Source organism: Macaca nemestrina, chromosome 1, assembly GCF_043159975.1.
Source record: "Macaca nemestrina isolate mMacNem1 chromosome 1, mMacNem.hap1, whole genome shotgun sequence".
Classification (NCBI taxonomy): Eukaryota; Metazoa; Chordata; class Mammalia; order Primates; family Cercopithecidae; genus Macaca; species Macaca nemestrina.
This window is the reverse complement of record NC_092125.1, coordinates 70,536,405-70,562,366: the sequence shown is the minus strand read 5'-3', so window position 1 is coordinate 70,562,366 and position 25,962 is coordinate 70,536,405. Positions and strand designations below refer to the sequence as shown.

Below are 25,962 nucleotides of genomic sequence, written 5' to 3'. Positions count from 1 at the left end.
CTGTTGATTTAACTTCAAGTTCACTGACTCTTTTTCTGCCATCTTTTGCTATTAAAATATACAGTGAACTTTTTACTTCATTTATTTCTTGTCAGATCTGGAATTTCCATCTTTTTTTTTAAATTTAATGAAACATTTTTACAGTGGTTAGATACATATAATGTAAAACTCATCGTCTTACCTATTAAAATGTATAGCTCAGTGATACTAAGCACATTCATACTGCTGTGCAACCATCACCACCATCCATCTCCACAAAGCTTTTTCATCCTGCAAAACTGAAATTCTATATATTTGGCTGTTGTTATTAGTTTCTGTTTCTCTATTGATCTTGTCTTTATTCCTTATTCAGATATTTTCCTTTAAGTGCCATAAAGTTACTCTCTGCTAAATTGCATCACTGGGTTATCTTGGTGTTGGTTTCTATAGATTGCTTTTTTCTTGAGTATGGGTCACATTTTCTTGTTTCTTAGCATGACTAGTGATTTTTGATTGAACACTGGACATTATGAATGATGTAGAGATTCTAGATTCTGTTATGATCTTCAGAAGGGTATTTTTTTTCCTTGGCATATAGTTAGTATGGCAAGATTTAAGCTCAGCTCTAAACTCCTATCTCCACTGCATTAGCCGTAGTTGAAATCTCCATGCAGTTCTTTCAATTTCCAGTTGTTACTTTGTGCTGGCCCCCTTGGGTTCTCCAGCCAAGGATCTGAACATATATTTAGTTGCCGATTTGGGAGTTTCACCCCCTATGTGGCTCCCTCCCTTTCAAGGTTTCGTCTGAACTTTCTGGCTGCCCTTCCAGCCCTGAACTTTGTCCCTGTCACTCTGAACCATGCCTTATAGGGATTGGCATGTATTCTTAGGCAAAAAGCTACAGATATATAAATCTCACCAAGTACAGTTCTCTTTCAAGGGTAGCCTCTCTTTCAATTTCTACCTGCTTTTGATCATTCTCTTAGTGCCTTCAAATAATTTAAAATATGTTGTCCAAAGTTTATATTTGTTGTCTGTGGAAGGGTGATGTGACACTGCTACTCTGTCACTGTTGGAAGCCAGATGCCAAGCAGATACCTTTTGGGGCCTATGTTCAGATGCTTCCCTTGTTCTCAGCCTTGTGCAAACCTGGGCTGTGGAGGAAATAGGGCTTCTTCTCAGGGAGTTCCATTTTCAGCTGAGGAGCAGAGAGGGCACAGGGAACCCTGTGGGAGTATCTTAGTCAGCTCGGACTGCTGTAACAAAATGCCACAGATGAGTAGCATAAACAATAGAAATTTATTTCTCACAGTTCTGGAAGCGAGAAGTCCAATATCAAGGTGCCAGCAGGGTTGATTTCTGGTGAGGCCTCTCTCTTTGGCTTGCAGACAGCTGCCTTCTCATTGTGTCCTCACATGAACTTTTTTCCTGTGTGCTTGTGCTCCTAGTGTCTCCTCCTCTTATAAGGATTCTGGTCCTATTGGATCAGGCCTCATCCTTATGGCCACATTTAACCTTAATTATATCCATGAAGGCCCTGTCTCTAAATATAGTCACACTGAGGGTTAGGGCTTCAACCTGAATTTGAGGGTAGGGGATACAGTTTTGCCCATAACAGAGATTAATCTAGCTTCTAGTCTCAGGATTTTGTGAGGGAGGTAGGGGAGACAGAGTTGTGTTGTACCAATGGCATCAGGACGTGTTTAATCAGTCACCATGTAAATGCAGAATGTTCCAGGCATAGCATGAAGGGCTAAGGATTCAGTTATGGATAAGACTGGCCCCCATCCCTGCCCTCATGGAACTCACAGCCTAGGGGGAGAAAAAGATGTATAGACATGACATTGCAGAGTGATAAAGTAGGGGACATTCAGGAAGAGGTGCCCAAATAAAGGTTAGGGGTCAGGAGAGGCTTTTTCAAGAAAATGTCTGTCTTTCTTTCTTTCTTTTTTTTTTTTTTTTTTGAGACAGAGTTTCGCTCTTGTTGCCCAGGCTAGAGTGCAATGGCACGATCTTGGCTCACTGCAACCTCCGCCTCCTGGGTTCAAGCGATTCTACTGCCTCAGCCTCTTGAGTAGCTGGGATTACAGGCATGTGCAACCATGCTCAGCTAATTTTGTATTTTTAGTAGAGATGGGGTTTCACCGTGTTGGTCAGGTTGGTCTCGAACTCCTGACCTCAGGTGATCCGCCCGCCTCGGCCTTCACAGTGTTGGGATTACAGGCGTGAGCCACTGCGCCTGGCCTATAAAATGTCTTTCTAAATTAAAATGCTTCCATGGAAGGATAGCGTGACCAAGCTACTCTGTCACTGTTGGAAGCCAGATGCCAAGCAAAAAGCTTTCGGGGCTTAGGATGAGTGAGGCGTCAGCTGTGAAAGAAAAGAAAATCAAGCAGAGGCAATGGTAAATGTGAGAGGCTCCCGGGTTGAGCAGGGCACGCCAGAAGAACAGAAAGTCGATGAGGAGAGGTAGAGCTGGGAGAATTGGGGAAGTGGAGTGGTGAGGGATAAGGCCAGAGAGGTAGGCTGTTGGATTGTAACTGCCTATCCCTCTAGAGAGTAAACTCCTTTTTTCTGTTCTGTTTTTTGCTTGTTCTTTTAAAATTTTTATTTATTTTTTTATCTTTTATCTTTTTTCTTTTGAGAGTAAACTCCTTAAAGACAATGAATAAGTCTCCTTCAGCTTGGTGTCCTCTGCCTGGCAGAGAAGCTGTGTAGTAAATGTTTACAGGTGCCCTTTGTTAGGATTTATGGGGTGAGGTGGAAAGGTTGGGCGTGCAGGTGATCTCACCTCCTTGGTGAGGTAGGCAAGGGCTTGGAGGTTGCTGACCATCTCTGGCTGTACCTTGTCCCTGTGTCCTGGGTCACGTGGTGTTTTGTTGTTGTCAGGCCTGGACAGCGAGTCTGCCTCCAGCAGCATCCGCTTCAGCAAGGCCTGCCTGAAGAACGTCTTCTCGGTCCTGCTCATCTTCATCTACCTGCTGCTCATGGCTGTGGCCGTCTTCCTGGTCTACCAGACCATCACAGACTTTCGTGAGAAACTCAAGCACCCTGTCATGTCTGTGTCTTACAAGGAAGTGGATCGCTATGATGCCCCAGGTAGAGCCTGCCCCTGGGCCAGGCATCAGGGCCCCAGATCTAGGGTGTCGGCTGGCAGATACTCCCTGAGCTGCCATTGTATTTGTGGCACTATGGGCAGGGCAGAGGAGTCCAACCAAGCATAGTCTAGGTATAGTGTCTACACCCAAAGAGCTGCTATTGGGAGTGTGGTACATGCTGAGGAGAGAAATGAACAGAGCCTAGAGTAGCTATTGCAGGCTACTAGAGGGGTCAGGGAAAGTTTGGCAGAGAGGTAGGATTTGAGCTGGGCCTTGAAAAGCACATAGATGGGAAGAGAGTGTCTTTGGGATGGGGATCAGCAGAGCGAAGGGGTGTCTAGGGAGGCAGAGGGCTTCTCTGGAGAGGATGAGACTAACTTGGCTGGGGCCAGAGGGCAGGGATGAGGAGAAGCAGGAGTCAAGGCTGGACTGTGGGGTGGGGAGGGTGATAGGGGAGGTGAGACCATTCAAGGTAGACAGGAACCCTGCCTGGAGAGGGACTCCCAGGCCACACTGGGTATACCTGTCCCACTGGGGTGTCTGGTCCCTGAGTGGGAGTCCGCTCTGCTACAGAGCAGGCTGTCTGCTCTGGGCTACAGGCTGGCACTGGATGCTCTGGGGGCTGTAGAGTAAATGAGGAGGCATGAGCTGTGTGACTTTGGCCCTGTCTACCCAGTGTGTGCCACCTGCTCTGTCCACAGATGCCCCTGAGTGACCTGCGGGAGGGCCTGCTCACATGGCAGAGTCAGAGTCCAGGTGCCCTCTCTCTGGGGCTTCCTGCCAGCCTCCAGGAGAGTCAGTTGTGCTGGTCATGGCTCCTCTGCCCATCTCTTCCTGTCTTGTGTTTGTCCCTCTTCTCTGTGTGTCTGCTTGAGTCTTCTTTATCTGTAGGTTTTACTTTCTCTGTGTGGTCTCTTAGTCTCTCTGAAGTCTGTCTCTGATACCGTGTGCTGCCGTCTCAGCATTGCTGCCCTTGAGGCTGGACAGCTACTGTCCGTAGAGGTGCCTGGGCTGGGAAGAGGGAGGGACTCTTGGGATGTGACTCGCACACTTGGGGCTCCCAGTCTAAGAGACAAAATGAGTTCTGAGGAATTCCACAGCTTAGAGCCTCCCAGCGATTCTGCAGGTGGGTGTTGGCCCAGAGGGATGGCACAGCGGGGCTGAGTCAAGAGACACTCCCTCGGAGGGTGTGGAACAAGGCTCTGAGGGGGACCGGGTTTTGATGTGGGCATCAGGGTGGCTGGATCCCAGGTTGGCCAGGGGCTTACTGAGGAGGGGCTTGTGCCCTCTGCTAGAGCGGGGCTTTCTGATGCCAGGGGATGTGGCTTCTCACCCTCTGCAACCCTTTTCTTCTCCCTTCCCTGCAGTCATCCAGGAAGTGCAGAACATAGGTTGTTGGTAGATGTGAGATGATTTCAGGGATGTGGTCAGGACTGTGATTTCTGACACTTGCTTTTCCTGTTTGTGCCCCCAGGTATTGCCCTGTATCCCGGTCAGGCCCAGTTGCTCAGCTGTAAGCACCATTATGAGGTCATTCCTCCTCTGACAAGCCCTGGCCAGCCGGGTGACATGAATTGTACCACCCAGAGGATCAACTACACGGACCCCTTCTCCAATCAGACTGTGGTAATTCCTGTCTGCCTGAGCTGGGTCTGGGCAGCTGCTCCGTTAGCCCCACACCCCTTCTTCCACTCACTCAGTGTGGGGCCTCGGTCCCCAAGCAGACATGCGGCTGTGCCACGTGGACACTTGGCTGTGGTTGGCTCGTTTGCATTCAGGGAGGACAGTGAGGCCTCCAGCCTTTGCTGAGTAATGCTCAGGGATTCCTGACAGTGCGGTGAGACCCTGTCCCCGATGGAAGAATGACAGGGCTAAAGGGTGGGGCTGGTGGGATATAGCGAAGTGGGTCCCATACCTGACCGCTTGACAGAATTGCCAGGATACTTTTTGAAAATACAAATTTCCAGGTTCCATGTGAAGCCAACCGAATTATAATTCCTTAGGTGGGGCCTGGGAATCCATAGTTTGAAATAAATATGCCAGCGTAAAGGAGTGCTGGTCTGGGGACAATGACTCCTGGGCCCTGGGCTGGCCGTATTGTCATATACAACAGCACGGCTGGGAAGGATGACTAAGGGATGGGGTTCGGAGTGCCCTGGAGGAGTGGCACTGCACAGGGTTTCAAAGGCAGGGTAGGCGTTTTTGATTTACATCTCATTTCCTTGCTTCAGAAAGGATTGAAAGGGGCTACAATAAAGTTTTCCAGATGAAATTGGGAAGGAAAGGTTTTCTAGGCAGAGGAAATTGCACCATGACCTAAAGGGAAGAGACGACATGTTGTACTTGCGCCTCTGGGCACAACTGCAGTTGGTGGCGAGATGTTTCATAGGGTCAGGAGCGCTGGAAGACTAATGGGTGATGAAGCTGTGGACAGAGTAATGGCCAGATGAGAAAAGAACATGCATCGTGCTGTAGAGCCTCACTTGCTCCCTTGGGTAACAGGGAACTGTTAGTGGGTTTTAAGATGAAAGAATCACACTAATATTTTTTCGTTAGTATGTGTACGCTAGGCCCCCTCCTAAAATTCTGCTGAAATGATTCTGTAAGGAACGAGCTAAAACGGACTAGAACATTAATAATAGCTTTGCACATAAGGAAAGGATATCACCAGTGGACCAGACATTTTGAGGAACTGGTATAAAGTATGAAAAAGAGCTTGGGCCAGATTGGTGGAGCAAAGAAATTAGAGAAAACCCTAACCCAAAAGAGATGCAGGAGAGACCTGCTGGAGAGGTACAAGCTTTCCTGCCAAACCCCCAGCTTGGAATCAGCGCTGTTAGAAAGCAGGGTAGTCATTACTGGACTGCCTGTTGGCTGGGCCAGACACACCCTGTACCCTCCCCAGGTATGCAGAGCCGCTGGGGATGGTTGCTTCTGGGTAAAAGACCCTGGAACCATTCTCTACAGAAGCTAAGGGAAGATTCTTTGCTTAGGCATAGGAAACAGAGCAGACTTCTACAATGGAAAAGGAGAGAGAACTAAAGGAAAGGACTCTTCCCAGAGTAAAACACACTGGAATACTCAGTGTGCTTCCACAGAGCATACTTAGCTTTCCCATGCAAGGGAGAGGCCTATTAGAGAAACAGAAATTTACTACTTTGGAAGAAATCAAAACCCAGACCTATACTAGTCAACCTAATCCTTCATTCATAAATAAGAATGGAGAATTAATGGTCACTAGACATTTGCATGAAACCAATGACAGAAAAAGACCAAGATGGACAAATAGAATGGACTCTAGAATAGGGAAATGGAAGCTAATTAAAACAAAAAGGAAAACAACTTTTAAACAATTCCAATGTGGAGTTATATGTATAATAGAAGCTCTCTGTCTGGATTCCCATCTCCCTTCATCCCTCTGTAAAACACGCTAATGAACACTCGTGGCTGCTTCCGGCCCACCAAGTGCCTGTTCTCTGGATGCCCTCTTCTCCTCCTGCAGTTGAAGGGTACGCTTACAAGGAGTTAGTGAGGGTCAATTCCAAACCCGTGTAGGCCAGTTGCACTTGTTACAATAGTTACATGATTCGACTAAATAGTGTAAAAACCCTTGAAATAGGGGCACAAAGAGAGAGTTGTTTTTATGGAAATGAAGTTGAATGCAGCTACTAGCCCCCGGCTCTGAGTGATGGTTCGTCTCCTCCATCAATTCCTTGAAGTCCACAAGCTATAAACTAACAGAGAAGTTATCTCCTCCCTATCCACCAAGTTTCCTACCCAAACCAGCGTATAGCAGTGGAGGAAGAACACGATGAGAGCAGTAGAGCTCCCGTTTGGAAAAGGACGAAGGGGAAGGGCCCGCAGCTCTGCTCTGCAGCAGTGCTGGAACCCTGCGGGGTGGGACCGGTGAGAACGCCTTCTTGGCGTGAAATAAGCTCCTTGGTTTGAACCTGTTGCTGCCCTCAGAAAGAGACTCCTATGTGCTCTGGCCTTGTCCCTGGAACTTCTGCCTTGGTGGTAATGCTCTGTGGCCATATCTGAAGTGGATATTAGAAAATACGCCCTCCCTGGTGGCTGCACAGCTTGTGCCACTCACTTCCTGATTGTGTGAGCGGCTTTAGGGCTAAACAATCACAAACTGGGAGGGTGGCTTCTTACCCGCCTCCTCCTCCCATTGCCTTTGTTTGCAGTGAGATTTCAGAAACGTGTAGGCTTCTGGCTGTTCGCATCTAATCAAGTCCATGTGAAAGTGACCCTAGTGGAGGGTCTCATCCTGTTATATTTGTAACATCTTTGGAATTTTGTGATTTTCTGGTGCTTTCTTTCATGCTCTCAATTTAATGGTAGTTATTTTTTATCAAATGCTCTGTCTGGCACAATAAGGTTTGCCACCTTTCCAGCCTGCGGGATCCTTATCTATTTCCTTACTGCCCGCCATTTTCCCACCGCCCAAATGTTTGGCTGATGCCTCATTTTTAGATTTTTTTGCAACCATGAAACATTCCAGTGTCAGTTAACAAATTGTGTATTAGTCAGAGTATAAGCTAAGCTACCGAATAAAAACAAAACCTGCAAATACGGTGGCTGAGATGAGGGAGAAGTCTCCTCCTCTCTTTGAGAACAGTCCTGGCATGCAGGCTGTGTGGCATAGTGGCCAGTGCTGCCTCATAGGATGGTCCAGCCATGACTTTTGTCTTGTCACTGTGCTGTCCCCTGGGCATTGTTCTGGTCCATGTGGGCAGTGTGTGTGTGTGTGTGTGTGTGTGTGTGTGCGTGTGCACATGCCCACGCCTGGGAAGGTGAGAAGTGGAGGGCAAGCAGTTCCCTTTTCAGGAAATGGCATGGAGTTGAATGAGTCTCCTTTTCTTCCACACATTAGGAACTTCATCACATGGCTACATTTGAGGGCAGAGATGAGGCTCCAGCAGGGGGAGTGGATTCTGCTGAAACCTGGGTTGGGAAAGCTGTTCTAGTACTAAAGGAAGAAATGGATAATAGAAACCAGGGACAGTGCTCTCTGTTGCATACTTAAAACAAAATGGCACAGAAAGGTTGAAAAATAAGTAAGATGGACAAAGCTGTCTTTGGAAAATGCAACGAAGACCAGAAGTGGCAATATTAATAGTCAGTCTGGAATTCCATATGAGTTGATGTAAAAGACATTTTTTTCTAAAGTTAATCTACAAATTCAGTTTCCATCACAGTTAAAAGTCCCAGTGGATTTTTTTGTGGAACTAAGCAAGCTAGTTTTAAAGCGTACTTAGGGGAACACGTGTTCAAAAATAACCAAGACAAGTTTGGGGATGGGGAAGACTAGTGGGGAGGGCACCGCCCCAGATCTGGGAACAGTGGAAAACCACAGGAATCAAAGCAGCATAGTACTGGACAGAGACAGACAAATGTGTGGGCTCTGCTAGGGCCAGGAGCAGACACAGATGTTGGTTCTATATTGAATTTAGTATAGGATAAAGCAGGGAGGGGAAGAGGCTTTAAAACCTGTCTCTATGCATTGTTTGGGAAGTAGGAGTTAGAGCCCTATTTCACACTATATGCAGAGCTTAAAGCCAGATATATAAAGTATGTAAATGTAAAAAAGGTTAAAAAATGCTATAAAGAAATAGAGGAGAATATTGGCATAATTTTGGCTTTCGTCAGCAAGCAAAACCCAAAGCTATAAAGAAAAGGTTTCTTTATGGTTTATAGGTTTATAAGTTTCCCTATAGTGCCTTCCCTACCAGTCTTCCCCATCCCCAAACTTGTCTTGGTTATTTTTGAACACGTGTTCTTCTAAGTATGCTTTAGAACTAGCTTGCTTAGTTCCACAAAAAAAATTCATTGGGACTTTTAACTGTGATGGAAACTGAATTTATAGATTAACTTTAGAAAAAAAGGTTCATAGGTTTCACTACATTAAATTTAAAGTTTCCATAGGACAAGTGACATTGGAAACAAAGTTGAAAGAAAAATGGCAGACTGGAAGAAAAGATTGGCACACGTAACAGATGAAAGTGAACATCCTTGCTAAATTAAGGGCTTCCATAACTCAAACAACCAATGAGAAAAGTGGACAGAGAATGAGCTGCATTCAGCTCTGGTTGGGCATCGTGTGGGGGAAGCTCCCCAGGAATGAGCATGAGTCCCAGCCCGGGCCTGTTCTCGCCTGAACAGGAGGGTCTGGCTAGTGGTCCCTTTGGAGACCACTGGGCAAGGAGCTATGGGCTTTCCAGTCAGTGCTTCTGCCCTCAGACCCAGAGACCTCTGTGTGCTTTCCCAGGACTGAGACTCTGTCCTTTGTCTCTCTGCAGAAATCTGCCCTGATTGTCCAGGGGCCCCGGGAAGTGAAAAAGCGGGAGCTGGTCTTCCTCCAGTTCCGCCTGAACAACAGTAGTGAGGACTTCAGCGCCATTGATTACCTCCTCTTCTCTTCTTTCCAGGAGTTCCTGCAAAGGTGGCCTTTTAGAGTTCACAGTGGGCTTACTGTCTACTTTTGATCTCATTCCAGCCATGTACATCCCTGGGCTAGAGATGGAGGGCTGAGGGCAGGGAAGGGAAGGGACATTCCCCGATGACTCATTGGCCCAGGAAGGGACCTCATGAGCTCGGCTGGTCCACTCAACGTCTTATCACAAAGTTAAGCGAAGCTGGTGTGGAGGAGCACGCTGGCTGTCCATGCACATAGTGCTGACTGGTTCTGGAGAGATCGTTTGGTCTCGCCATTGCCTGGGGCTGCTGAGGAGTAGGGGAAGTTGCCTTTGATTTGTAAGTCCTCTTGAGGGCAAGTTCTTGTGTGGTTCCTTGGTTCCAGTCCCCACCCCTCCAGTGTGCACAGGACCCACGTCTTGCCCCTAGGGCTCAGTGTGTGTTTGCCTGAAATACAGTTGGCCCTTGAACAACTTGGGGTTTGGGGTGACCAAACTTAACCACTCCTGCCTGTGCAGCCAAAAATTTGTGGATAACTTTTGACTCCCCCAAAACTTAATTACTAACAGCCTACTATTGACAGAAACCTTACCAATAACATAAACCACACATATTTTGTGGTTATATATATCATAGACTATATTCTTATAAAGTAAACTAGAGAAAAGAAAATGTTATTAAGAAAATCATGGCCAGGTGTGGTGGCTCACACCTGTAATCCTAGCACTTTGGGAGGCCGAGGTGGGCGGATCACAGGGTCAGGAGATTGAGACCATCCTGGCTAACATGGTGAAACCCCATCTCTACTAAAAATACAAAAAATTAGCCGGGTGTGGTAGCATGCACCCGTAGTCCCAGCTACTCAGGAGGCTGAGGCAGGAGAATTGATTGAACCCAGGAGGCGGAGGTTGCAGTGAGCCTAGATTGTGCCACTGCACTCCAGCCTGGGCAACAGAGCGAGACTCCGTCTCAAAAAAAAAAAAAAAGGAAGAGAAAATATACTTACTCTTCATTAAGTGGAAGTGATCATTGTAAAGGCCTTAATCCTCGTCGCCTTCATGTTGAGTAGGCTGAGGAGGACGGGGATTGGTCTTGCTGTCTCAGGAGTGGCGGAGGCGGAAGAAAATACGTGTGTGAATGGACCCGCCCAGCTCAAACCTGTGTTGTTTAAGGGTCTACTGCATCTCTAGTATGATGATGGAAGCTCCGCCACCTCTCTTAGTCTTTGATTTACAGGGATGAATGTCCCCTGACCATCAGAAAGTTCCTGTCTGCTCCACACACACTGCGTTGGGGTCACACCGTGGAGCCTAGAGGGCAGGAGAATTTTCTTCATGTGCCTGAGCTGAGAGAGACTCAGTTCCAGGTCCGGCTGACCACAGAGGCTCCATTCAGAGCAAGCGGGGAGGCAGCTACCGGGGCAGCGAGGCTGCTCCCTAGTGGACGTGCAGCGAGCTGCCTCCATTCCACACCACTACTGCTTTGTTCTTCCACCCCAGAGCCTCTGCCTTAGCATTTTTCCCCCTTTCTGCCACCTAGAATTCCTCCCTTCCCTGCTTCAAGCTGGCCATCTTGCCTTCCTCCTGGAAGGCTTCCCCCGGGATCCCCCCCGACTCCACACTCCTTTTGTGAGCTTCCTCAGGACGCTGCTGCAGTTTTTACTTGTTTTTACGTTCGCTTTGATTTTGCTGCATCTGCACTGTCTTGGGGCTGATGCTGTAGGTGTCCCACCTGGCTGAGAGCTCCCCAAGGAACCCTCTTCCCCTCTTTGGGCTTTCCAGAGGGAGCTGACAGGCCAGTGAGGGCTTCCTCAGGCTCTGCTCAAGTCCAGAGTTCTCTGGGGAGCTGCGAGCGCCGTGTTCTGAGGAGCTTCTGCCAACTTCATTGCCGACAGCTTTGGTAGCAGTAGATAGGAATGATGGGAGGAGGGAGGAGGATTTCTCCCACTGGGAGCTTCAGGGATCATGTTCCTGCCTTGAGGCCAGTGACAACTCCCCCTCCATTTGGAAACGAAATGGAGAGAAAACTGGGATGGGCCTTGCTTTTGCTGGTGACTGACAGCCCTGCTGAGGCAACCACAGTTTGGAGAGGAGGCAGGGAGTGGGCAGCATCCTGGTTGTGCCAGCAAGGAAACCAGCTTGCAGTGGGGGCTCCGACTCCTGCTGCCAGACCTGGATTGACGTGCATCTTCCTTCTCCTTCCTTCCTCCAAGCCCAAACAGGGTAGGCTTCATGCAGGCCTGTGAGAGTGCCTATTCCAGCTGGAAGTTCTCTGGGGGCTTCCGCACCTGGGTCAAGATGTCACTGGTGAAGACCAAGGAGGAGGATGGGCGGGAAGCAGTGGAGTTCCGGCAGGAGGTAGGTGGCTCTGGGTTTGCTCGAAACTGCTGGTGACTTTTCCACATTCAAGTCTGAGGTGGAGGGAAGCTTTGCAGAGAAGGGTCCTTTGAGCAGGGCCTTAAGGGTGAGTAGGCCTTGGTCAAGATGAGAAGGGACCCCCATGGAGGGCTTCATACGCTGTGCCAGAGAGTCTGTGTGTGCTTCTGCAGACAGCGCACATACCGGCCAGTCCTCACAGAATGCATGTGTGGGGCAGAGATCACTGCGGCTTGCAGAGAGGTCAGTAACTCGTCCAGTCGTGTCTGATGTCCTGTATCTAGCAGCACTGTGAGGGGCTGGCAGTGGCATAGCAGATTGATTATTTGCAGGGAAGAGAGACTAGACACAGTAGTCCCAAGTGTGCATGTTGATCCTTTTCCTAAGGTCCTCTTCAGCTCTCATGGGTGTCACAGCAAGAGATGCCAGCTGTATCTCCTGGCTGCTAGGCCAGTGGGCTGAAAGCTTTTTGTTCATTTTTGCCATTAGTAAAGACTTTTTGAGCATATACTCCATATACATACAACTTTGCAGGTGATATAACATACTATTATTGTCCTAATGTTATATACATTTTAAACATTCAAAAACAGAAATGTTAAAAGGATGAGATAAAAATAAATACTAAAAAAGCTAGTCTTTTCCTCCTGTATCCCAGTGGCTCATGATGCTCATTTGGAGCAGAAGGACACACTCCAGCCAACTAGGCTGTCACTGGCCAGAAGTCAGGCAGGAGGGGACTGTCTTGGATTAGTGGTAAACAGGGTCCTTTCATGAGCCCTAGCTCCTCAAACTAGTCCAGGCTGGATACTTGGAAGAGGCTCAAAGCCAGTTTTCTTCGAGGAAGCAAGGCTATTTTTCCTGCCTTGGGAAGTGGCAATCCCTCCCGGTGATTGGACCTTACAGTATTCCTGTTTTGTAAGATAACTGTTATCTCCCAGATTTTTACATCCAAATTTGCTCCAAGAAATTCAAGTCCTTTCTTATCTGGCCCCACAACAGCTCTGAGGAAGGAGACTGTGTTCACTTACCTAAGTTCAACCCCACCTACCCTGGCTCTTCTGGTAGCTCCCACTGTGATTTGAAACCAAAGGGTGAAAACCCCAGTGAACCTTTACATTTAAGAAATTTTAGTGTCTTTTATTACTGTCTAAATTGGAAGTCTTTTGTTGGTGTTATGAGCTCCTTTGAACACAACTAACTAATGTGTTTTAAAATCACATTTTAGAGTTTAGAATGCTCTCACATAGGCATGCCCCCGTACTGTAGTGACGTAGGCATTTTGTTCACCTTTGCGGGTGGCAAAGCTGAGGCTCAGCTTCGATGATGGATCCGAGCCTCTGGGTGGAGCTGGTTTCTGCCTTTGCTACCTGTCTGCTCTCCGTTACGCCACACAGCCTCTTTAGTAATTGACTACCAGATCTCACCAAGCACCTCTACTCAGTATTTACAGGGAATGCTCAGCTGTGTGGATCTATGCGGCTGTGCTTTGTCCCTGTAAACTTGAAGGGTTGAAACAAGGGTTGAAAGTTCAAACAAATACTTGGTCTGAAAACCAAGTATTTTGAAATTTGGGATTTTTATTGCTTTTAATTGTGAGTCTTACATGGTAGTTTGAATATGGTTTATTTTTTATTTTTTTTTGGAGACAGAGTCTTGCTCTGTCCCCCAGGCTGGAGTGCAGTGGCCCGATTTTGGCTTACTGCAACCTCTGCCTCCCAGGTTCAAGCGATTCTCTTGTCTCAGTGTCCTGAGTAGCTGGGATTACAGGCGCCCACCAATACGCCCCGCTAATTTTTGTATTTTCAGTAGAGACGGGGCTTAACCATGTTGGCCAGGCTGGTCTCAAACTTCTGACCTCAGGTGATCTGCCTGGCTCAGCCTCCCAAAGTGTTGGGATTACAGACATGAGCCAACATGCCTGGCCTGAATATGGTTTAATTGTGAGTACAGATACCTAGTGACAAATTTCAGTGACAATCCCAAACACCTATTGTACATCACAGATCCCATTTCCCCAGAGAACTGTGGAAACCAAGGTAAAGCCTTGGCTCTGCTACCAGTGTCAGGATCTTGTATATATGAGGTTTTTGCCACTCTGTCTCCAAAAGATAGTGTGAGGAGAACCACAGTCTATGATCCCCTGCCTACTCTCTCTCCTTTCCCTGGACACAGGCGAGGAAAGGGCACACAGAGGTGGTAACACTGCTTTCTCTCCTCCATATCTAGACAAGTGTGGTTAACTACATTGACCAGAGGCCAGCTGCTGAAAAAAGTGCTCAGTTGTTTTTTGTGGTCTTTGAATGGAAAGATCCTTTCATCCAGAAAGTCCAAGATGTGAGTATTATTTAAGATTATGATAGCAAAACTCCTGCCCTGAAGCATTTTGGCTCATTCTTGTAGACTGATAAGTCTACCTACCTGTCCTCATCTTTTTTTCATAGCACAAATGGCTTGTAATTTATATGTATGGCATCAGCGTTACGTATTCTTTGTGTTTGGTCTTCATCACTAGACTTTCTCTGTAAAGGAGGGGGACTTTAATTTTGCTCATCATAGTTTATCTGGGATATAGTGGAGTGCTTAGCGCAGAGTAGCTGCTTAGTAGTAATGTTCATTGAATAAATTGAGTAGAAAGCATTAAGTTGCTACTATACAGGTTACTGCAGTTGCAAGTTATTCTTTTTCTTAATGGTTCTCTGTAGGATAAATACTACTTGTAGTAAGAACAAAATGGTACAAATAATTAACAAAGCATTAATTAATGCCATATTTTTAAAAAATTGATAAATGTACATATTTATGTGGTACATGTAATATTTTGATAGATGCATACAAAGTCTAATGATCAAAAATCAGGGTAGTTGTGTTACCCATCTTCTCAAACATTTTTAATTTCCTTGCATTGGGAACATTCTTCTAGCTATTTTGAAATATGTAATACATTCTTGTTAACTATAATTGCTCTACTGTACTATCATGTCATCTATCTTACTGTATTTTTGCACCTATTAACCAATTTCTCCTCATCTCTGCTTCCCCCAACCCCTCCCAGCCTCTGGTAACCACCATTTTACTCACTACCTCCATGGGACTCACTTTTTTTTAGCTCCCACATGAGTGAGAACGTGTGATATTTGTTTTTCTGTGCCTGGCTTATTTCACGTAACATAATGTTCTCCAGTTTCGTTCGTGTTGCTGCAAATGACAGGATTTCATTATTTAATGACTGAATAATATTCCATTGTGTATATATACCACATTTTCCTTATCCATTCATCCTAAGTGTTGATGGACACTTGAGTTGATTCCATATCTTGGCTGTTGTGAATAGTGCTACAGTAAACATGGGAGTGTGGACATCTCTTTGATACACTGATTTTCTTTCTTTTTTTTTTTCTTTTCTTTTTTGATTTCCTTTCTTTTGGATATGCACCCAGCAATGAGATTGCTGGATCATATGGTAGTTCTAGTTTTAGCTTTTTGAGGAACCTCCATACTGTTTTTTCATAGTGACTTTAATAATGTAAATTATTACATTAATCATAGTGTAAATTATTACATTAGTCATAATGTAAATTATTACATTCCTACCAACAGTATACAAGCATTCCCCTTTTTCCACATCTTCACCATCATCTGTTACTTACTGTCTTTTTGCTAGTGGTCATTTTAACTGAGGGGAGGTGATATAACCTTATTTTGGATTTGGTTTGCATTTCCCTGATTGATTAGTATTGTTGAGCATATTTTCATATGCCTTTTGGCCATTTGAATGTCATCTTTTGGGATAAATGGCTATTCAGATCTCTTGCCCATTTTAAAATTGGATTATTTGGCTTTTTTTTGCTGTTGAGTTGTTTGAGTTCCTTATATATTCTGGTTACTAATCCCTTGTTGGATGCATAGTTTGCAAATAATTTCTCTCGTTCTGTAGGTTGTCTCTTAACTTTGTTGATTGTTTCCTTTGTTGCACAGAAGCTTCTTAGCTTAATGTAATCCCATTTTTCGGTTTTTGCCGTTGTTGCCTGTGCTTTTGAGGTCTTCCCAAAAACATCTTTCTCCAGACCAATGTCCTAAAGTATCATTCCAGTGTTTTCTTCAAGTTTTATAATTTCAAGTCTTAGATTTGAGTCTTTAATCCATTTTGAGTGGATTTTTTAATATAGTAAGAAATAGGGTCTAGTTTCATTCTTCTGCATATGGATATCCAATTTTCCCAGCACCATTTATTGAAGAGACTGTCCTTTCCCAATTGTATTTTCTTGGTGCCTGTGTCAAAAATGAGTTGGCTGCATATACATGGATTTATTTCTAGATTCTGTGTTCTGTTCCATTGGTCTTATGTGTCTGTTTTTATGCCAATACCATGCTGCCTTGTTTACTATAACTTTGTAGTGTATTTTGAAGTCAGGTAGTGTGATGCCTTCAGCTTTGTTCTTTTTGCCCAGGATTGATTTAGCTATCCGGCATTTTTTGTAGTTCCATACAAAATTTAGGATTTTTTTTCTACTTCTGTAAAGAATGTCATTGGTATTTTATAGGAATTGCATTCAATCTGTGGATTGCTTTGGGTAGTGTGGACATTATACTAGTTCTTCTAATCCATGAACATAGGATATTTTTCCATTTTTTGTGTCCTGTTCAATTTTTTCATCCCTATTTTACAGTTTTCATTATAGAGATTTTTTACTTCTTTGGTTAAATTTATTCCTAGGTATTTTATATTTTTAAAGCTATTGTAAATGGGATTGCTCTATTTTTTATTTTATTCTTGCATTGCTATAAGTTTTTTAGATTGTTTGCTGTTAGCATATAGAAATATTCCTGATTTGGGTGTGTTGATTTTATATCCTGTGACTTTACTGAATTTATCAGTTCTGCCAGTTTTTTGGTGGAGTGTTTAGGTTTTTCAAAGTACAAGATCATGTCATCCACAAACAAAGACAGTTTGACTTCTTTTCAATTCGGATGCCCTTTATTTCTTTCTCTTGTCTAATTGCTCTGGCTAGGACTTCCAGTATTATGTTGAACAAAAATAATGAAAGTAGGCATCCTTGTCTTGTTCCAGATCTTAGAAGAAAGACTTTCAATTTTTCCCCATATGATGTTAGCTTTGGGTTTGTCATGTATGGTCTTTATTGTTTTTAGGTATGTTCCTTCTATACTCGGTTTGTTGAGATTTTTTTTTTTTTGGACACAATTTCATTCTGTCTCCCAGGCTGGAGTGCAGTGGCATGATCTCAGCTCACTACAACCCGTGCCTCCCAGGTTCAAATGATTCTTGTGCTTCAGCCTCCTGAGTAGCTGGGATTACAGGTGCACATCACCATGCCCAGCTAATTTTTGTATTTTTAGTGGAGGTGAGGTTTCGCCATGTCAGCCAGGCTGGTCTCAAACTCCTGACCTCAAGTGATCTGCCTGCCTCGGCCTCCCGAAGTGCTGGGATTACAGGAGTGAGCCACCGTATCCGGCACATTGAGAGTTTTTATCATGACAGTATGTTGAATTTTATTAAATGCTTTTTTACCATCTATTGAAATGATTACATGATTTTTGTTCTTGATTCTGTTAATGTGATGTGTTACATTTATTGATTTGCATATGTGAATCATCCTTGCATCTCTGGGATGAATCCCACTTGATCATAGTGAATGATCTTTTTAATGTATTATTGAATTCGGTTGACTGATTTTGTTGAGGACTTTTGCATCTGTGTTCATCAGAGTATTGGCCTGTGGTTTTCATTTTTTGTTGTGTCTTTGTATCAGGGTAATGCTGGCCTTGCAGAATGAGTTTGGAAATATTCTTCAATTTTTTGGAATAGTTTGAGTAGAATTGCTATTAATTTTTTTTTAGTGTTAGATAGAATTTAGCAATGAAGCCATCAGGTGCTGGGCTTTTCTTTTGTCACTGCCTCTATCTTGTTACTCATATTGGTCTATTCAGGTTTTCTGTTTCTTCATGGTTCAATCTTGGTAGACTCTGTATCCAGGAATTTTTCCACTTCTTTTAGGTTTTCCTTTATTGGCATATAGTTTTTCATTAAGTCTCTAATGATCCTTTGTATTACTGTGGCATCAATTGTAATGTCTTTTATTTTGGTCTGATTTTATTTATTTGGGTCTTCATTCTATTTTTCTTAGTCTAGCTGAAGGTTTATTGATTTTGCTTAACTTTTCAAACAACTAACGTTTCTTTTTTTTTTTCTAAAACGGCGTCTTGTTCTATCACCAGGCTGGAGTGCAGTAGCGCAATCTTGGCTCACTGCAACCTCTGCCTCCTGGGTTTAAACGATTCTCCTGCCTCAGCCTCCCGAGTAGCTGGGATTACAGGCACCCGCCACCATACCCGGCCAATTTTTGTATTTTTAGTAGAGACAGGGTTTCACCATTTTGGCCAGGATGGTCTTGATCTCTTGACCTTGTGATCTGCCCGCCTTGGCCTCCCAACATGTTGGGATTACAGGTGTGAGCCCCTGGCCTGGCGTCAAACAGCTAACTTTTCATTTAAGTTTCAGTTTCATTTATTTCTGCTCTGATCATTATTATTTTGGTAAATTTGGGTTTGGTTTGTTCTTTTCTAGTTCTTTGAAGTGATCATTAGCTTATTTGAAATCTCTACTTTTTTTGATGCAGGCATTTATTATAAACTTCCCTCTTAGTACTGCTTTTGCTGTATCTCATAGGCTTTGGTATATTGTTTCCATTTTCATTTGTTTGATAAATTTTAAAATTTCTTTCTTAATTTCTTCATTGACCTTTGGTCACTATGGAGCATCATGTTTAATTTCCATGTATTTGTACAGTTTCCAAAATTCCTCATTATTGATTTCTGGTTTTATTCCATTGTGGTCAGACAAGATACTTAATATGCTTTTGATTTTTCTGAATTAGTTGAGACTTGTTTTGTGGCCCAACATATGGTCTCCCCTGGAGAATGTTCCATGTGCTGATGAGAAAAATGTGTATGCTGTAGCAGTTGGAGTTTTGAGATGGAATCTTGCTCTGTTGCCCGGGCTGGAGTGCAATGGCGCGAACTCGGCTCACTGGAAGCTCTGCCTCCCGGGTTCACGACATTCTCCTGCTTCAGCCTCCCGAGTAGCTGGGACTACAGGCACCTGCCATCATGCCTGGCTAATTTTTTTGGTATTTTTTAGTAGAGACAGGGTTTCACCGTGTTAACCAGGGTGGTCTCAATCTCCTGACCTCACGATCCGCCTGCCTTAGTCTCCCAAAGTGCTGGGATTACAGGCGTGAGCCACCGCTTCTGGCTGGATGAAATGTTTTGTAAATGTCAGTTAGGTCCATTTGGTCTGGAGTATAGTTTAAATGCAATGTTTGTTGATTTTCTGTCTAGATAATCTGTCCCACTGTTGTGAGTGGGACGTTGATGTCCCCTACTATTATTGCAGTCTGTCTCTCTCTTTAGATCTTTTAATATTTGCTTTATATATTTGCTTTCTCTGATATCGGATGCATACATATTTACAGTTGTTATATCTTCTTGTTGAATTGACTCCCTCATCATTACATAATGATCTTTGTCTCTTTTTCCAGTTTTTGACTTGAAGTCTATTTTATCTGCTATAGGTATAGTTAAACCTGTTTTTTTATTTACATTTGTGTGGGATGTCTCTTTCTATCCCTTCATTTCTTTTTCTTTTTCTGAGATGGAATCTTGCTCTCTCACCGAGGCTGGAGCACAGTGGCATGATCTTGGCTCACTGCAACCTCCACCTCCCAGGTTCAAGTGATTCTGCTGCCTCAGGCTCCCGAGTAGCTGGAATTACAGGCATGCGCCACCACACCTCGCTCATTTTTGTATTTTTAGTAGAGACAGGGTTTCGCCATGTTGACCAGGCTGGTCTCAAACTCCTGCCATCAAACAGTCTGCCCACCTTGGCCTCCCAAAGTGCTGGGATTATAGGCATAAGCCATTGCGCCTGGCCTATCTCTTCACTTTCAGTCTGTGTGTCTTTCTAGGTGAACTATATGCTGTATGGCAGCATACAGTTGAGTCTTGTTTTTTAATAAATTCAGCAATTATGTCTTAAGAATTTGGTCCATTTACATTCAATATTATTACTGATAGAGAAGGACTTACTACGGCTATTTTGTTTTTTGTTTTTTGGTTTTGTAACTTCATTCTTCTCACTGTCTTTGTGGATAAATGATTATCTCTTTAAATTCCTTACTTTTTATTTTTATTATGTCCATTATAGGTTTTGGCTTTATGGTTGCCATAGGGCTTGTAAAAAACATCTTTCAGTTAAAACAAGTTATTTTAAACTGAGGACAATTTAACTTTGATCACAAAGAAACAAAAAACATTTACAACTACACTTCAACTCCATACTTCTCACATTTTGACTTATTATGTCTATTTATATATTATTATATCTATTTATATTTTTGTATTGCCTGTCTCCTTTTTTTTTTGAGATGGAGGCTTACCCTGTTGCCCAAGCTGGAGTGCAGTGGCCCATCTCAGTTCACTGCAAGCTCCGCCTCCAGGGTTCACGCCATTCTCCTGCCTCAGCCTCCCGAGTGGCTGGGACTACAGGTGCCTGCCACCATGCCCAGCTAATTTTTTGTATTTTTAGTAGAGACAGCGTTTCACCGTGTTAGCCAGGATGATCGCGATCTCCTGACCTTGTGATCTGCCCACCTTGGCCTCCCAAAGTGCTGGGATTACAGGCGTGAGCCACTGTGCACGGCCTGTATTGCCTGTCTCTTAACAAATTGTTTTTTTTTTTTTTTTTTTTTTGAGACGGAGTCTTGCTCTGTCGCCCAGGCTGGAGTGCAGTGGCCAGATCTCTGCTCACTGCAAGCTCCGCCTCCCAGGTTCACGCCATTCTCCTGCCTCAGCCTCCTGAGTAGCTGGGACTATAGGCGCCCGCCACCTCGCCCGGCTAGTTTTTTGTATGTTTTAGTAGAGACGGGGTTTCACCGTATTAGCCAGGATGGTCTCGATCTCCTGACCTCGTGATCTGCCCATCTCGGCCTCCCAAAGTGCTGGGATTACAGGCGTGAGCCACCGCGCCCGGCCAAATTGTTGTAGTTCTTATTTTTGATCCATCTTTTAGTCTTCATACTAAAGATATGAATGGTTTACACACCACAGTTACAGTATTACAGGATTCTGAATTTGTCTGTGTACTTATTTTACCAGTGAGTTTTATACCTTCAGATGATTTCTTGTTGCATGTTAGTGTCCTTTTATTTCAGATTAAAGAACTGCCTTTAGATTTTCTCATAAGAGAGTTCTAGTGGTGATGAATTTCCTCAGATTTTGTCTGGGAAAGTATTTCTACTTCATGTTTGAAGGGTTCAGTAGCTTTGCTGGGTACAATATTTTTGGTTGGCAGTTATCTTTCTTCCCCCTTCAGCACTTTGAATATGTCGTCCCACTTCCTCCTGACATGTAAGGTTTCCACAAAGATGTCTGCTGCCAGATATATCAGAGCTCCTTTATCTTGTCTGCTGCTTTTTTCTTACTGCTTTTAGGATCCTCTCTTTGCTTTGACCTTTGAGAGTTTATTATATATTTTAGTGTGGTAGTCTTGCTTGGGTTGAATCTACTTAGTGTTCTTTGACCTTCTTGTACCTGGATATTCATATCTTTCTCTAGGTTTGGAAAGTTCTCTGCTATTATTTCTTTGAATAAACTTTCTACCTCTGTCTTTTTCTCTACCCCCCTTTTAAGGCTATTAATTTTTTTTTTTTTTTTTTTGAGATGGAGTGTTGCTCTGTTGCCCAGGCTGGAGTACGGTGGTGCGATCTCGGCTCACTGCAGGCTCTGCCTCCTGGGTTCATGCCATTCTCCTGCCTCAGCCTCCTGAGTAGCTGGGACTACAGGCGCCTGCCACCACACCCGGCTAATTTTTTGTATTTTTAGTAGAGACGGGGTTTCACTGTGTTAGTCAGGATGGTCTCAATCTCCTGACCTTGTGATCCACCCACCTCGGCCTCCCAAAGTGCTGGGATTACAGGCGTGAGCCACTGCACCCGGCTAAGGCTATTGACTCTTGATTTAGCCCTTTTGAGGATATTTTCTAGACCTTGTGAGTATTTTTCATTTTTTTTTTTTTTTTAATTTGTGTATTTTCAAATAACTTGTCTTTAAGCTAATTCTTCTGCTTGATCAATTCTGTGTTTGAGGCACTCTGATGCATTTTTCAGTTTGTTAACTGTACTTTTCAGCTCTAGGATTTCTATTTGAATTTTTAAAAATGATTTTAATCTCTTGAATTTCTCTGGTGAATTTCTGAATTGAGTCTTTGTGTTTCATTGAAGTTCCTGGAGTTTCCTCAGAACAGCTATTTTGAATTCCCTGAGTGGTCACGCACCTCTGTCTCTCCTGGATTGGTCACTGCCATCGTATTTATTTAGTCTGTTTGATGAGGTTGTATTTCTCTGAATTTTTCTGGTGCTTGTGGATGTCTGTCTATGGGCATTGAAGACTTAGGTGTTTATTTCAGTCTTCACAGTCTGCCCTTGTTTATACCTATCTATCTTCAGGGGATTTTCTACAAATTGAAAGGTGACTGATGATGAGTTCCCTAAGCATGTAGTCACTACAGCTGTTTCAGCACTAGAGGGCAGTCTAAGCCAAGTTACACTGTGACTATTTTGTAGACTTCTACATGTCCAGCCCTCATGTACTTGGGAAGAAGGATCAGAGAGAATGCCCTGGGGGTTCCCAGGCCAAGTCCCTTGCTTACTTTGATCTCTTTCCCTCAAGGGGAAGGAGTCTCTCTCTGCTCTGAGCTGCCTGGAGTTGGGGAGGGTAAGGCAGGTACTTTCATGGCTGTCACAGCTGGCACCACTTTGGGTCCCTCCTAGACCAATGCAATACTGGGATTTGCCTAAGGCCACTTTAGTCAGCCAGTGGTGAAGCTGGCTGGGGTTTGGATCCATCCTGCTAGGGTGGCAGATTGCCTTTTGGCCAGGGTGGGTTTAGAAGTGCCATTTGGGAGCAATGGCCTATAATTAGGGGATTCAGGATTCTTTCTGGTGCTGTGTTTTACTGTGGCAGGACTGGTACTAGATTCCAAGGCAAAGTCCCTCATACTGTTCCCTCTCCTTTGCCCAAGCAGGAGTGTTCCACCATGTTGCACTGCCTGGAGTTGAGGCAGCTGGTGTCATGCTGGATCACACCCCAAACCCACAGACTCCCAGCCCAATGCAGTACCAGGGCTGTGGTTACTACGGCCTGGCTGCCACTGAAATTATTTGGGGCCCAAGGCCACTTTAGTTTATTGTAAAGTGGGCCCAGACTTGGTTTCCTCCCACCGGGGTGGCAGATGCCCCTCTGATCTGGGGTGGGCCTAATACTCTTTTCACAGGCTCTAGCCTGGAATCAGGGCCTCAGAATTCTGCCTGGTGCTGTGTTCCCCTGTGAAGTTCCAATGCAAAGTCTGACTCGCCTCCCTCTCCCAAGCTCACGGATTCTCTCTGCTGCACTGCCTATGGTCGGGGGAGGGGTGGATAGGCAGTGTGAGACCCTCCTTTCTACTCTCTTCAGTGTGTCTTTTCCTGTTATTATACTAAACCAGATACTGGGATATCTCACCTGATTTTTTGGCTCTTGTGTAGATACTTTTTTACATGGATAGCTCAGTTTGGTGTTGCTGCAGAGGACTATTGCTGGAGGGTTCTCTTTAGCCATCTGGCTCCACCTCCTCTAATGTCAAATTCTGACTCATGACCTTGGAAGGGGAGAAATAATTGGACAGCTTTGCTAAAGGAACATTTAAGACACACCGTCCACCAGAGCCAGGCCCAAATCTAGTATTAATTGGCATTCAGGTCATCACAATATGTCCTGATGTGATCGTGGTTTACAGGAAAGTTTCATAGCTGAGACCCAAACGTGTAAGCTTCCAACCCCAGGTGGGGATTCTGTGATATGGATGTGCTTGCTCTGCTATCACCCACTACCACTATTCATTATGGACTGGCAAGGCTTTGTATGAAGAGGGATGTGCAGAGGCTTCTTGCATCAAGACAGGGGAGAAGGGCTTGCAGCTCGTTGGGTAAATGTGTGATAAAACATTTTTTAACCTACTATATTCAGTATGAGGTACCTATTATGGGCCAAGTGGAGCCCAGTACCCAAGGCATGCTGTACTCAGCTTCACAACAGTCTTTATATATAAACAGTGGTGGTATCACCATTTTTACATGTGAACACCTTAGTGCATACTAAAGTCACCCTGCTAAATTGAGCTTGAAAGTATTTTATTTGGGAGGCTGAGGCAGGCAGATCACAAGGTCAAAAGATCGAGACCATCCTAGCCAACATGGTGAAACCCCGTCTCTACTAAAAATACCAAAAATTAGTTGGCCATGGTGGCACGTGCCTGTAGTCCCAGTTACTCGGGAGGCCGAGGCAGGAGAAGTGCTTGAACCTGGGAAGCAGAGCTTGCAGTGAGCCGAGATCGTGCCACTGCACTCCAGCCTGGGCGACAAGAGCGAAACTCCGTCTCAAGAAAAAAAAAAAAAAAGAATCAAGACTGAAGCAAACCAGTAATCCTATGTTTGTTTCTGTTTGCTTCACAGATAATCACTGCCAATCCTTGGAACACAATTGCTCTTCTCTGTGGCGCCTTCTTGGCATTATTTAAAGCAGCAGAGTTTGCCAAACTGAGTATAAAATGGATGATCAAAATTAGAAAGAGATACCTTAAAAGAAGAGGTCAGGCAACGAGCCACATAAGCTGAAGTCGCCTCGCGTTGTTTATAGAACTGTCCACATCAATGGGAGTTGTCATCACTTCCACTTTGTAAACTGAGCTATCAACAATCCTGTACTCACTTGAAGAAATGGGGCCTTGCTGAGAGGAACAGCATGTCAAACTGGAACTTCTAACCTCGCCCCAAAAGAGGCCGCGTAGAGCCTAATAGAAGAGAGCTAATAGATAACCTACACGTTATTTAAATATTTAAATTATTAATAAACTTTCTAAAGAGCTGGCCAATGACTTTTTGAATAGGGTTTGTAGAAGATGCCTTTCTTCCTGTTTGGTTCATTGTATTGTATTAGGTTAAGCTCTACTAGGGTAATGAAGGCTCTACTTTTCACTTGTTAAAAGTAGACAAAAGAGTGTGATTTTCTTTTTCTAAAAATCCTATCAAGACGTGCAAGTCATGCTTCGGAGCCCATGCACTGTACACAGAGGCAAAACCCTATGACTTTGGCGTCATCTGCTGTTGATGTCTAGCTTCTGACATGCTCTTTGATATGGTAAATGTTAAATGAGACTTTAAAGCTACTAGAAACTAGTAATTAAGTTTCTTAATGGGCTGACTAGCCACCTACTTGTCTGGCTAGAATGTTTGTTGATGTATGAGTTTAGATTAACACTCAAAAGCACTAAGGACAGATGTACATACTAGGTGCCTACTCAGTGTATTTTGATGATTTCATTAACAGGTAAATAAAAGGTTAATACAAAAGGAATGAGTGTGACAGTATGCATATCTGCTCAATCATCGGGCACAATTATTTTCATTTGGTGACTTCCAAAGACAAAAAGGTAGTATGAGTCTGGACTCCCAAGATGGATGGATCTGACTCCCAAGGTATGTTCTAACTGCTTCCAGGGAAGGGTTTGTTAGGCATGGTGACTGATGGCAGGTGTCCAGGAAGAGTGACCTGATGCCCCCGAGTAAACTGGGTTAACTCTTTACTGTGTCCACAAAACTACCCATCACCTGAGGAAGGGGCACACGCAGTATGACTCTCAAACAGCTTTTAGCCTAGCCTTTGACAGAGATGAGTATGCATTAAAAAAAAAAAATCTATTTTTCACATTAAGGTTCTAAAAATTGTTTCTGGAGTTTTAAATTATCTCTGTGCCTGTTGCTTCATAGAGGACTTGGTAGCATTTTTAAAATTTTGTAATCTGGCTTCTGATAATCCAAAGGGAATAACTCAAATGTTTGAACAGGCATTTTAAATGGGAAGAAACTGTTTTTTGATTGAATGATTAAAAGTGAACTGTATAAAGAAATATTCCCTGCCACTTTTCTGCTCCACAGAAGCATGAGAATTCAAGTTTTAGCCTAGGTCTCTTTATAAAA

The 25,962-nt window shown here is 44.2% G+C and overlaps 1 protein-coding gene across 6 annotated transcripts in view; it reads left to right on the top strand.

Moving 5' to 3' along the window:
- PACC1 (proton activated chloride channel 1) overlaps positions 1 to 24,852 on the top strand; it is a 43,284-nt gene extending 18,432 nt beyond the window's left edge. For 4 of the 6 annotated variants that reach the window (XM_071080162.1, XM_011761282.2, XM_071080164.1 and 1 more), the window contains 6 exons: positions 2,869 to 3,078; positions 4,552 to 4,703; positions 9,383 to 9,525; positions 11,710 to 11,854; positions 14,102 to 14,209; positions 24,439 to 24,852. In XM_071080162.1, the coding sequence (XP_070936263.1) occupies positions 2,869 to 3,078; positions 4,552 to 4,703; positions 9,383 to 9,525; positions 11,710 to 11,854; positions 14,102 to 14,209; positions 24,439 to 24,600 (920 nt within the window). In that variant the 3' untranslated portion in view covers positions 24,601 to 24,852. Of the gene's footprint in view, positions 1 to 2,868; positions 3,079 to 4,551; positions 4,704 to 9,382; positions 9,526 to 11,709; positions 11,855 to 14,101; positions 14,214 to 24,438 lie in introns of those variants that run through there. The other 2 variants (XM_071080171.1, XM_071080182.1) reach the window with 2 other exon arrangements.
- The last annotated feature ends 1,110 nt before the right edge of the window (positions 24,853 to 25,962 follow it).